Source organism: Suncus etruscus, chromosome 12 (genome assembly GCF_024139225.1).
Source record: "Suncus etruscus isolate mSunEtr1 chromosome 12, mSunEtr1.pri.cur, whole genome shotgun sequence".
Taxonomy (NCBI): domain Eukaryota; kingdom Metazoa; phylum Chordata; class Mammalia; order Eulipotyphla; family Soricidae; genus Suncus; species Suncus etruscus.
Window position 1 is genome coordinate 40,968,374 of NC_064859.1, and position 12,867 is coordinate 40,981,240.

The 12,867-nt window shown below is 37.7% G+C and overlaps 1 protein-coding gene across 1 annotated transcript in view; it reads left to right on the forward strand.

Moving 5' to 3' along the window:
• The window catches only part of TMEM131 (transmembrane protein 131), a 195,929-nt gene that overhangs the window by 119,736 nt on the left and 63,326 nt on the right, over positions 1 to 12,867 (forward strand). The window contains exons 12-15 of the mRNA XM_049784899.1: positions 3,970 to 4,078; positions 9,950 to 10,058; positions 11,607 to 11,760; positions 11,853 to 12,023. Of these exons, the coding sequence (XP_049640856.1) occupies positions 3,970 to 4,078; positions 9,950 to 10,058; positions 11,607 to 11,760; positions 11,853 to 12,023 (543 nt within the window). The remainder of the gene's footprint in view (positions 1 to 3,969; positions 4,079 to 9,949; positions 10,059 to 11,606; positions 11,761 to 11,852; positions 12,024 to 12,867) is intronic.

A 12,867-nucleotide genomic window follows, 5' to 3' on the forward strand; every position in this document is an offset into this window, starting at 1 on the left:
AACCTGGTGACTGTTCACAGATAACAAGAAGCAACTCTTTAGACTACGTCACCCTCATACCACTGAAAGAAAAACACCAAAGGAGGAAACAAGTTCTTGTCTGTTTTGTTATATTTCTTCTTTGATAAAGAATCCCTGAGTCTCATGACACTGTTTGTGGGCATCTCTTCTCTCTGCCCTTCCCCCAAAATACACCAAATGCTGATTGATATTGAGGAATTAGATCTTTTTCTTTAATTTTTTATAATTGCTTGATTTAGGCACCATTGTTACAAAATTGTTCCTGATTGAGTTTTAGTCACCACCCTTCACCAATGCACAATTCCCGCTACCAATGCACCATTTTCCCTTCCACCCCACCCCATCTCCCACCTGCCCCCCCCATTGTGGTTTGCACCATCGTTAATGAAGAGGTACCATATCACTATCTCCTTTCAGCACCCAGTTCTTTTTTTTTATGGGGGAAGGATTTGGTTTTTAGGCCACACCTGGCTACACTCAGGGGTTACTCCTGGCTCTGCACTCAGAAATCATTCCTGGCAGGCTCAGGGACCATATGGTATGCCAGGGATCAAACCCTGGTCAGCTGCATGCAAGGCAGCCCAAGTTCTTGTTCAGAGTGATCAGTTCCAGCTGTCATTGTCATAGTGGACCCTCCTCTATCCTAACTGTACTCACCACTGTTTGTGACAAGCTTCCTACTATGGTCTCATCCTCCTAGCCCTCATCTTTTTTGTCTCTGGATATTATTACCATATGATTTATTTTTCTTAAATTCCACAAATGAGTGAGGTTATTCTATCTCTCTCCATCTCTCTCTGTCTCATTTCACTCAGCATAATATGCTCCATACCCACCCATACATACAGCAAATTTTATGACTTCATTCTTTTAACAGCTGCGTAGTATTCCATTGTGTATATGTACCACAGTTTCTTTAGTTACTCATCTGTTCTCAGGCACTTGGTTTGTTTGCAGATTCTGGCTGAGGGATTAGTTTTTTTTTTTTTTTTCACTGTTTTATCTTGATAGATTTTATGAATCTATAGAAAAATTCTCAAAATAATAAATAATAATAATAAAATACTAAAATGTGTGTATAGTAACAGAAATTTACTTGACTTTTCTTTATAACCCTTCAAGAATCTACAAAACCTAGAATTTAATAGTAAAGCAGGCAACCATGATCCCTGCCTCATAAAGCTTTTAAATATAAGACAATTACAGTCATAAGTATAATTAGAACCATGTTCTTTGAAAGAGTTAAATGAATTATAAATGAAATGCGAATGATTATCATTTGAAATTGAGACTCCTGACATTGTTACTCTGCAGTGCAACTTTGGGAATATAGGCTTCCTTAGCTTTTATATCACATTGATGCAAAATGTAAATGATTAAATAAGTGATAGGGGTGCAGCGATAAATAAGGTTGCTTGAAATGTCCTAAGTAGAACATTTTGAATGAAAATTCTTCACAAATTATTAAGAATCATGGATATAAATTTTTCACTGTCAGTGATTTGAGCTTTAGAAAATTTGTGTATCTATTGTTTAAAATACAAAAATTGGGGCCAAGAGAGAGAGTACAAGAGTTAAGAGACTTGTCTTATATGTGGCCATTTTTTAGTTTTGTACTCCACGCTGCTGTTATCCTTAAGCAAAGAACCAGGTGGGATCACTGAGCAAAGAACCAGGTACTGAATGTGCAAATAGCATCATGTTCTTGGGCTTGGGCTTTGAATCAACAGCCTGGCTATTTGCCAAGAGTTTCCTGTGGAGCCCCCTGAGCCTCCAGAGCACTACTGGGGAGGCAAAAAAGAAAAAAAGAAAAAAAAAAAAGAAAAGAAAAGAAAGAAAAAGATAGACAGCTTGAGGAAATAAAGAGACTTGTACTTAAGTAAGTGTTGATAATACTTTGATGACAGTATGTAAACAGCATCACAGCGAAAGTAGAGTTGAGATGGGGGTTAAAATGCTGAGATAATCTAATCCTAGGAGCTGATACTATTAAGGTTTTCTACACAAGCAGAGAAATGGGGTGGGGATGAAGAAACTTTCCTTGCAGGCTGCGAATCTCATTTTAGAGAAGGACCCTCCTCTCCACCAGAGGGTCCTTCAAGCACTACCAGGATTGCCAGCCCCCCACCCTATCCCCAGCACAGAGCCAGGAGTAGCTCCCTCTGCCTCTCTCCCTCAACTCCAATGGGTATGTCCCCCAGCCCCCAGAAAATAAGCAAAAAGATTTCCTATATGGATCCAGATAGATAGCACAGCAGTAGAGCGTTTGCCTTGCATGCAGCCAATCCAGGATGGATAGTGGTTTGAAACTCGGCATCCCAAATGATCCCTCAGGCCAGGAGCGATTTCTGAGCACAGAGCCAGAAGTAACTCCTGAGCACTGCCGGGTGATTTCCTACATAAAAAATTAGAATCAACCTCAGTGTCCTTACTCCAGGTTCCATAAAGACAGGCTAACTGGAGCTGGAGCAAAAGCACAGTGGGTAGGGCATTTGCCTTGCATACGACTGACCCAGGTTCAATCCCCAGCATCCCATATAATCCCCTGAGTGGTGCTCAAATGAGTAACCCCGAAAACCTCTGGGTATGGCCCAATGTCAGAAAAAAAAGGCTGACACCTGTTGACAGATCCATGATGAAAAGGGGAGATTCCATTAGTAGTGATCATGACACATATAATCAACTTTGTCTTAGACATGATTCCAGTGACATCATTCATATCCTTGAATGATACTTAATAACTTTCAAGGGTCTTTAATCAGTTTAAGCAGATTTTCTCTTTATAAATGAAGGCCTATGGAGATATAGGTTAGGGATTAAGGTATACTTGCCTTGCATCCCTCTATCCCTGTTTTCAATCCCTGGCACTACATCTGATCACCTGAGCACTGCCTGGAGTGATTCCTGAGCACAGAGCCATGAACATAGTAAGCCCTAAGCACTGCTGAGTGTGGCCCAAAAGAAACAAGGGCAGGTAGAGGAGGATACTGGTGACTTGTAAAAGATTTTACTGTGTTGATACTAGCATAAAGTGATGCCTGATGAGTGTCACAGAAATGAAAGGTTCTTTTCTGTGGAAACATAAAGCTTTGACAAGCTTTTAAAGTCCCTAAATTAAAGAAGAAAATCCTGAAAATTGTAATACCAAAGTTAGACTGATAAATATCTATATACAATACTATAATTTCACTAATAATCTTGGGCAATAGAAAACAGGCAAATGATTTAAGATACCTGGTTTCCAGTTTTGCCTTAGTTACTGACACCTCACTTAATATTATAAGGTTCTCTCAAGCCAGTTGTTTCTTATGATCATCAATTGAAAAGTAACTGCACCTGTGGTTTTATTTTTTCAAGATTGCTATGGAAGTCGCACCATATCTAAGTCACAGATCATCTAAGTCACGTATTCGTGCAGCCCACTTCACAGCTCAGTCCCACAGTGAGGGCTCCAGTCCTGTCCCTATAGCAGTGTGCCATGCTTGCTCAGCCAAACCGATTCCTAGAAGAATCAAAAAATTTTTAGAAATGATGTCTTCAAAATTATCTTGGCAAGGAGATACCAGATCCCAAATTCATACTCATGCTTTCTCTTTAAATCAGTCAGATGAACTTGGTCACGGAATTATAACTTCATAACTCCTTGCATCTGAATTATTCATCTGGAAAAATGTTTTATTTTTGGTTTTACATACTCATACCCAGTGATAGTGATAGAGTGTATCTTTATATATTTACATTATTCAGTATCATGCTTTTATTTCTCTGGTCATTATGTCTTATAAAGAAAATTGATTTTAAGTTTTACTACTTAATTTGGCCTTTAAATTTTAGAGGAGCCACAAAATAAACCTTTTAATTTTATGTTCTATTTTTCCTAGTGCATTTTCTAGTACAATATAACTGAGTCTTTAGATAAAAATAATGCTATGTGTATTCTCATTGCAGAGTGTTCGCCCAACACCTCAAAATGATGCTATAATGGTACACTTTAAGCCAATTACACTAAAAGCTTCAGAAAGTAAATATACCAAGGTTGCAAGTATTAGTTTTGATGGTAAGTATTCAGCATTTAATTTACAATGACCTTATTTTGATAAACTAGAAGACTTCTGTGGGGACATCTTAATATAGAAATCCAGGCCAATTTACAGCCATATTTTGTACTATTGCTTAAATTGATTTTTCTTATTAAATGATTGTAAGTACTTATTGTATCATAAAACATGATTTCATAAACCTAAAAAGTATTAAATACAGTAAGATTAGAAATAAATTTATATAATATTTTGTCTTTAATCATCTTTTTGTGTCTTTCCATAACATTTTTCTAATTTTTGTAATTGAGTTAGAGAGAGAGCATCATTGAATTTGAGATCACAAATAAAGTTTTCTCTGTAAAATTGTTATATATTAACTCTTATAAACAAGACAGACAGTCCATATAAACTAAAATAATTCCCTTTGTGATAGAATTCTCTAATTAGAGAGCTGTTATATAAATATGTGTATTATGTATTTAGTATGTTTATTATGTTTATTGCTTTTATTATTATTTTATTAGTTTGTTATTTTATTATTTATTTATTAGTTTATTATTATGTTTATTATGTTATTTAAATATGTATATTTATGCACTTAAAATGTTAACCCAGACTTTAAAATATTTGAATAGGATGGTCTACTCAAAGTTGCCCGATTTTCTGTAACATTGAATTTTCTGTCCCCAAAACACTTTACATAAATTAAAATCATTTAAATTTAACTAAATAGTTACATTTAATGTGAACTAAAACTCCAAGTAAGAACTTTTCATAGGGGCTGACACGGTGGCATTAGAGGTAAGGCATCTGCTTTGCAAGCACTAGCCTAGGACAGACCGCAGTTCAATCCCCGGTGTCATATATGGTCCGCCCAAGCCAGGGGTGATATCTGAACGCATAGCCAGGAGTTACCCCTGAGTGTCAAATGGGTGTGCCCCCCCCCAAAAAAAAAAGAGAGAACTTTTCATAGGGGCCTGCCTTTGCAGCTAGGGAATCTAAAGCTTACTTAAACTTCAACTTTATAATAAGGCCTCTGCCTAAAATTCCCCTTTTTTCAGAGGAATTCCTCATCAGGTGAGAACATTGGATTGCTCTGTTATAATAGCTACACATTGCACAGTGTGTATTCAAACTTCTGTGCTTACTCCTGCCGTTCACCTGGCTCTATGGAGTATCCCAAGATAGTTGCACAGACTCCTCAGTGAGGTGCTTTCCTCAGTATTCATTTTATGAGCTTAAGGGAAAGTAGGATTCAATATATGGCAAACTTTCACAATCCTGCTATGAAGAAGAAACAGTCTAGTCAGGAAGATAGTTCAAGTAGTTAAAAAAAAAACACCACATATCAGTTATGTGTAAAGTCCTAAATTTGTTTCCTGACATCGCAGGGTATGGCACACCTGACCATAATGGCCCCAGTATCACCAGAAATGACCCCAATTTTTGAATGTGGATGTAGGAGATATTGGTGCTATAATTATTTTCAGATCTGTGAAAAATTAATCTTCTTAGAACATATAGATCCCATGGTCATGACTGTGAGAATCAGTTAACAGGGACTTTCTCATCCCTTAATTATAGTGGCTTCTATTTGAAGATGGCATGATACTATACTTAGAAAACCCTAAAGATCATATCAATAGACTCAGAGAAAGCATTTGATAAGGTCCAACACCCATTCTTGATAAAAAAAAAAAACTCTCAGCAAGACAGGAATGAAAGAAACCTTTCTCAATCTAGTCAAGACCAATGGCAAATATTATTCTCAGAGGAGAAAAACTGAAAGCCTTTCCTCTAAACTCTGATACAAGACAAGGTTGCCCCTCTCACCACTCCTATTCAACATAGTACTGGAAGTACTTGCTATTAAGCAATTAAGCAAGAAAAAAATATCAAAGGAATCCAGATAGGAAAGAAGAAGTCAAGCTCTCAGTGTTCACAGATGACATACTAAGAAAACTCTGAAGACTATCAAAAAGCTTTTAGAAACAGTAGATGCATACATATAGCAACGCAGCAAGCTATAAAATTAACACACAAAAATCAATGGCCTTTTTATACACCAATAATGATAGGGAAGAAATGGACATTAAGAAAACAACCCTAGGGGCCGGCGAGGTGGCGCTAGAGGTAAGGTGCCTGCCTTGCAAGCGCTAGCCAAGGAAGGACCACAGTTCAATCCCCCAGTGTCCCATATGTCCCCCCCCCCCCAAACCAGAGGCAATTTCTGAGCACTTAGCCAGGAGTAACCCGTGAGCATCAAATGGGTGTGGCCCCAAAAACCAGGAAAAAAAAAAAACCCTATTCACATTAGTGTCACACAAACTCAAATACCTTGGAGTCAACTTGACTAATGATGTGAAGGACCTATACAAAGAAAACTATAAAACTCTGCTTCAAGAAATAAGAGAAGACACACGGAAATTGAAATCCTTATCCTGTTCTTGGATTGGCAGGATTAATATCATTAAAATGGCAATACTCCCCAAAGCTTTGTACAGATTTAATGCAATCCCTCTAAAGATACCCATGACATTTTTCAAAGAAGTGGATCTAACACTTTTGAAATTCATTTGGAACGATAAACACCCTCAAATAGCTAAAGCAATACTTGGGAAAAGGAATATGGGAGGTATTACCTTCCCCAACTTTAAACTGTATTACAAGGCAATAGTTATCAAAACAGCATGGTATTGGAATAGAGACAGACCCTCAGATCAGTGGAATAGGCTTGAGTACTTGGAGATTGTTCCCCAGACATACTGTCACCTAATTTTTGATAAAGGAGCAAGAAATCCTAAATGGAACAGGGAAGGCCTCTTTAATAAGTGCTGTTGGCACAACTGGCTAGCCACTTGTAAAAAAGAGAACTTAGACCTCCAGCTAACATCATGTACAAAGATAAAATCCAAATGGATTAAAGACCTAGATGTCAGACCTGAAACCATAAAGTATTTAGAACTACATGTAGGTGAAACGCTCCATGACATTGAGACTAACGGCATCTTTAAGGAGGAAACAGTACTCTCCAAACGAGTGAAAGCAGAAATAAACAGATGGGACTATATTAAGTTGAGAAGCTTCTGCACCTCAAAGGAAATAGTGCCCAGAATACAAGAGCCACTCACTGAATGGGAGAAACTCTTCACTCAATACCCATCAGATAAGGGTTAATATCCAAAATATACAAGGTACTAACAGAACTTTACAAGAAAAGAATCATCTAACCCCATCAAAAAATGGGGAGAAGAAATGAACAGACACTTTGACAAAAAAAAAAAAAAATATATATATATATACAAATGGCTAAAAGGCACATGAAAAAGTGCTCCACATCAGTAATCATCAGGGAGATGCAACTCAAAACCACTATGAGGTACCATCTCACACCACAGAGATTGGCGCACATCACAAAGAATGAGAACAAGCAGTGTTGCTGGGGATGTGGAGAGAAAGGAACTCTTATTCACTGCTGGTGGGAATGCCATCTAGTCAAACCTCTGTGGAAAGCAATATGGAAATTTCTCCAAAAGCTGGAAGTTGAGCTTCTATATGATCCAGCTATACCATTCCTAGAAATATATCCTAGGAACACAAAAATACAATATAAAAATCCCTTCCTCATACCTATATTCATTGCAGTGTTATTTACAATAGCCAGACTGTGGAAACAGCCTAGATTCCCCTCAATAGGTAATTGGCTAAAGAAAATATGGTACATATATATACAATGGAATATTATGCAGCCGTCAGTAGAGATAAAGTCATGAAATTTTCCTATGCATGGATGTAAATGGAATCTATTATGCTGAGTGAAATAAATCAGAGGGAGAGAGATAAATACAGAATGGTCTCACTCATCTATGGGTTTTGAGAAAAATGAAAAACATTTGTATAATTCTCAGAGACAAAATAGAGGAGGACTAGAGGGTCCAGCTCCCAACTTGAAGCTCACCACAGAGATTATTGGGTCCAGTCACAGAAATAATTACACTGAGAACTATCATAACAAAATGTGACTGAATGAGGGAAGTGGAAAGCCTGTCTAGAGGGAAGGAAGGAAGGAAGGAAGGAAGGAAGGAAGGAAGGAAGGAAGGAAGGAAGGAAGGAAGGAAGGAAGGAAGGAAGGAAGGGAGGGAGGGAGGGAGGGAGGGAGGGAGGGAGGGAGGGAGGGAGGGAGGGAGGGAGGGGGGGAGGGAGGGAGGGAGGGACGGACTACATATGCAGGCAGGGGAGAGAGCCAGAGGGAAACTAGGGTAGAGACAATGGCAGGAAATATGCACTGATGAACAGTGTTATGCATCATATTGCTGAGACTCAATCATTACCTACTTTGTAACTATCTCATATTGAGTCAGTTACATTTTTATTTTTATTTTTAATTTTTGTTCTTGTTTTTGTTTTTGTTTTTGGGCCACACCCAGTGGCGCTCAGGGGTTTACTCCTGGCTGTCTGCTCAGAAATAGCTCCTGGCAGGCACCGGAGACCATATGGGACACCGGGATTTGAACCAACCACCTTAGGTCCTGGATCGGCTGCTTGCAAGGCCAACACCGCTGTGCTATCTCTCCGGGCCCTATGTTCTCAATTTTTAAAAATCTATTTATTTTATTTATGTGATCAGCATTATATTTTTAATATATACTGCCAGTGTTTTAGATAGTTCTGTTTTTTGGGGGGTTTTTTTGGTTTTTGGGCCACACCCGGCGTTGCTCAGAGGTTACTCCTGGCTGTCTGCTCAGAAATAGCTCCTGGCAGGCACGGGGGACCATATGGGACACCGGGATTCGAATCAACCACCTTTGGTCCTGGATCGGCTGCTTGCAAGGCAAACGCCGCTGTGCTATCTCTCCGGGCCCAAGTTTTTATTTCTTTTTAAATAAAAAGAGTGGCCTGTAGTAATTCCTGACCCCTGAGAACATTTGGAGCCCCCTTTTTCCATAAACCCCAGGAATGAGGGAGTACACTTTGGGGACATTGTACATTTTCTCCTGAACATTTATGCTTTTATTGGAAATCCAAGCAAATATTTCCCATTACTAAAATTAAAAAGTACTGTAAATTTTGGTCTGAGATCATCGACTCTAAAATAAATACTTCTTTTAAAAATTGTAAGAAATTAGGTGTCAGAGAGATAATATAACAGGTAGGGCACTTGACTTGCATATAGCCAACCCAGATTTGATCCCTGGCACAGAAATCGTCCTTTGAAAATATAAAGGTTTAACTTCATCTGTGAAGATTGTTTGATGACAGGAAGGATATGTTTTCTTCTTTTCCACAAGTTAGGGTTGATTTATTTGAGTTGGGCCTCCCAGTTTTTGGCTTCTTGTGCCAGGCTGCTTTATTGTTATTGATAGGAAGACCTTGACCATACAAAGAATGTTCTTTCTTGCCCAACACAGCTCAATAGTGCTGAGGATTTTACCTTCAGGGAAACATTTGGCAATATCTATGACTTCTGGTCTTCACAGTAGGGTGGTGCTCCTGGTATCTAGCAAGGAGATGCCTAGAATGGTGCTGACATGATGCATTTAAAAGGATCCCCTAATCCTAGTGAAGAATCTGCTTTAAAATGTTGATATGTGACGAGACTGCTAAGTGAAACCAAAGCTTATGACTTTAAGGGAGCTCAAATACAGTATTTACCCCAGAATTGTGTTTACTTACTATTTCCTTATCTCTTTCTCCCCTTGCATGAATGTTAAAATATTTCCTTTTTGTACAAAGAATGTGAATTTGAATGTGTTAAAAGTTTGTTTATCATTTACCAATTTATTTTCAACTCAGATGTTGTTAACCCAGACCACCTAAAGTCACTCTCGAACTCCTACAAAAACTCCTAGATAGCAAAAGATGACTTTCTTTTTTATTCTTCCTTTCAGCATCAAAGGCAAAAAAACCATCTCAGTTTTCCGGGAAAATAACTGTCAAAGCAAAGGAAAAAAGTTATCCAAAACTCGAAATACCGTATCAAGCAGAAGTTTTAGATGGGTAAGTTTCTCTTTAAATAGTTTAAAATAAACTGTAGCTTTTTACTAATTGTTAGTTAATTCCTCCTAATTAATCTCAATAAAAGTAATAACCACATTCACATGAACTAAATGTGATTATGAGGGTTGTTTTTTTTTTCAGGACAGGGGTTCAGGGCACCTGACCAGTATTCAGAGGTCCCAAGGCTATTTCCAGCAGTTCTCTGCACTAGACCAATACTGATAATATGGTGCTGCTTGTGCCTTGCAGTGCCACCAGATGTTTTCATGGGTCTCCAGCATGACATCTGGCAATTCTTGGAGGACTGTGTGGTGCCAGAATTGAACCAAGGATGGGCCTATGCAAAGAATGTACCTGCATCCATGTACTCTTTGTGGTCCATGTTTTGTTTATTTTTTACTTCTTTGAAGAAAAGGATAAATGAAATGATACAATTTAGGCTTAAATAATAATCATAATGATTCATATAAAGATAAATATGTACTTTAAAAAATTATTTTGTGATTCTCATTACAATGTATTATTTTTAAAGTACATAGCCACTCAAAGTCATTTGTTTTTTTGTTTTGTTTTGTTTTTAAACTTTATTTGTCATTTGATTGATTGATTGGTCTCTAAGCCCCACCTGGCAGTTCTCAGGGGTTCCTCCTGGCTCTTTGCTCAGAAATCGTGCCTGGCAGGCTAGGGGATTATATGGTATGTCAGGAATCGAACCTGGTCCCTCCTGGGTCGGCCGCATGCAAGGCAAATGCCCTACCACTGTGCTATCTCTCTGGCCCCACATTTGTTTTATTTATAAATATGAATACTGTCCTAGAATCACAACTTTTTATAAAGGGCATTAATATATGTAGTTCATTTTTTTAATTTTTCTTTAATAACAGTTTAATATCAAAGCTGGGAAAGACTTTAGCAAAACTTTGCAATTGAATAGTTGTAATTTATTTAATGGTAGCTTAAAGCTTTCTCTAGATTCTTTTTTTTTTTTTTTTTTTTTTTTTTGATTTTTGGGCCACACCCAGTAATGCTCAGGGGTTACTCCTGGCTATGTGCTCAGAAGTTGCTCCTGGCTTGGGGGACCATATGGGACACCGGGGGATCGAACCGCGATCCGTCCAAGGCTAGCGCAGGCAAGGCAGGCACCTTACCTTTAGCGCCACCGCCCGGCCCCCGCTTTCTCTAGATTCTTAATTTTAATTTTTTAGATACACAAAACTCAATAATAGTTCTTTAATTACATTTCCATTTTTTACAAACTAATTTGTTTTGAATTATGTGATCCATCACTTAATAGTTTTTGTGGGTTTTTTTTTTTTGGTTTGGGGACCATGCCCAGCAGTGCTCAGGGGTTACTAGAACTGGGTCACTTGCATGCAAGGCAAATGCCCTACCCATTGTGCTATTGCTCCAGCCCCTGTAATTCTAATTTTAAGCAAAATTCCTTAAAGCTAAAACTAAATTATGACTTACCACAAAATAACTGAATTTTTAATTGACATTTGGAAATTAAAATGATTTATTTTGTTTATATTTTCTTTTTTCAAATAGTTATTTGGGATTTGATCACGCTGCAACACTATTTCACATCCGAGACAGTCCTGCTGATCCTGTGGAAAGGCCAATTTACCTTACTAACACTTTCAGTTTTGCAATTCTCATTCATGATGTGTTACTACCAGAAGAAGCCAAAACAATGTTTAAAGTATGTCTGGGGACCTTAAACTTAATGGTTTTATTGATCTACCAACTAGATGATGCTAATACATTATTTTTTTCTCTCCCGTCATTTCCTAGGTTCACAACTTCAGCAAACCAGTCTTAATTCTTCCAAATGAATCAGGATACATTTTTACTCTATTTTTTATACCATCCACATCATCCATGCACATAGATAACAACATTTTACTTATTACCAATGCTTCTAAATTTCATTTACCAGTGAGGGTATATACAGGCTTTTTAGATGTAAGTACCTTTAAAATTTAAACTCCATTCCTGTCTTTTGTGTTTTGGGGTACTAATTAGGTGATCATGTTGCACTGTTACATTTACCATTTTTTGTGTTCTGTAATTTGGTCTATTTCCTCCAAGTCGATACTTTAAAGATAATTGATATTTTCTTTTCCACCAGCCATCACTTCTTATAATGCAGTGAAATCTTCTAGTATCCATTTAACTCTTTTCCACCTTCTGATCTGTCTTGGTTTGTTTTTAAGATTTTATAGCCATAAAAAGCTAAAAATTAATTGAAGAAAAATAATAATAAAATAATAATACGACAAGAATAAGAAGAGAATTGTGTAGGTCCAAGATTACTAAAACCATAAAGTATCATGACATAGAAAAGGCCAGATTGAAAGGAAAAAAGTGGGTCCAGAAAGATAGTACAGCAAGTAGGGTACTTGCCTTGATGTGCTGACCAACATTTGATCCCCAGCACCTATAATGATCCCAAGCACATCCAGGAGTGAGTGATATCCAGTGCAAAGCCAGAAGTAAGCCCTGAGTACAACCATGTGTGGGCAAAAAACTTAAAAAGAAAATTATGTAAGATAGAATAAGGCAGTTGAAATCGGAGTCATTATAGCACAGAGAAAACAACAAAGATCTTGACAGCACAGAAAATAAACTATGTTGTGGACCAGAGCAATAAAACAGCAGATTTGCCTAACATATCAACTGGGTCCAATGGCATAGTCCCTTTAGTCGGCCATAAGTGATCCATAAATGTAAAGCCAGGTGTAACCCCTGAGCACCACCAGATGTGCCTAAAAACTAAATTAAAATAAAATAAACCAGGGTGAAAGAA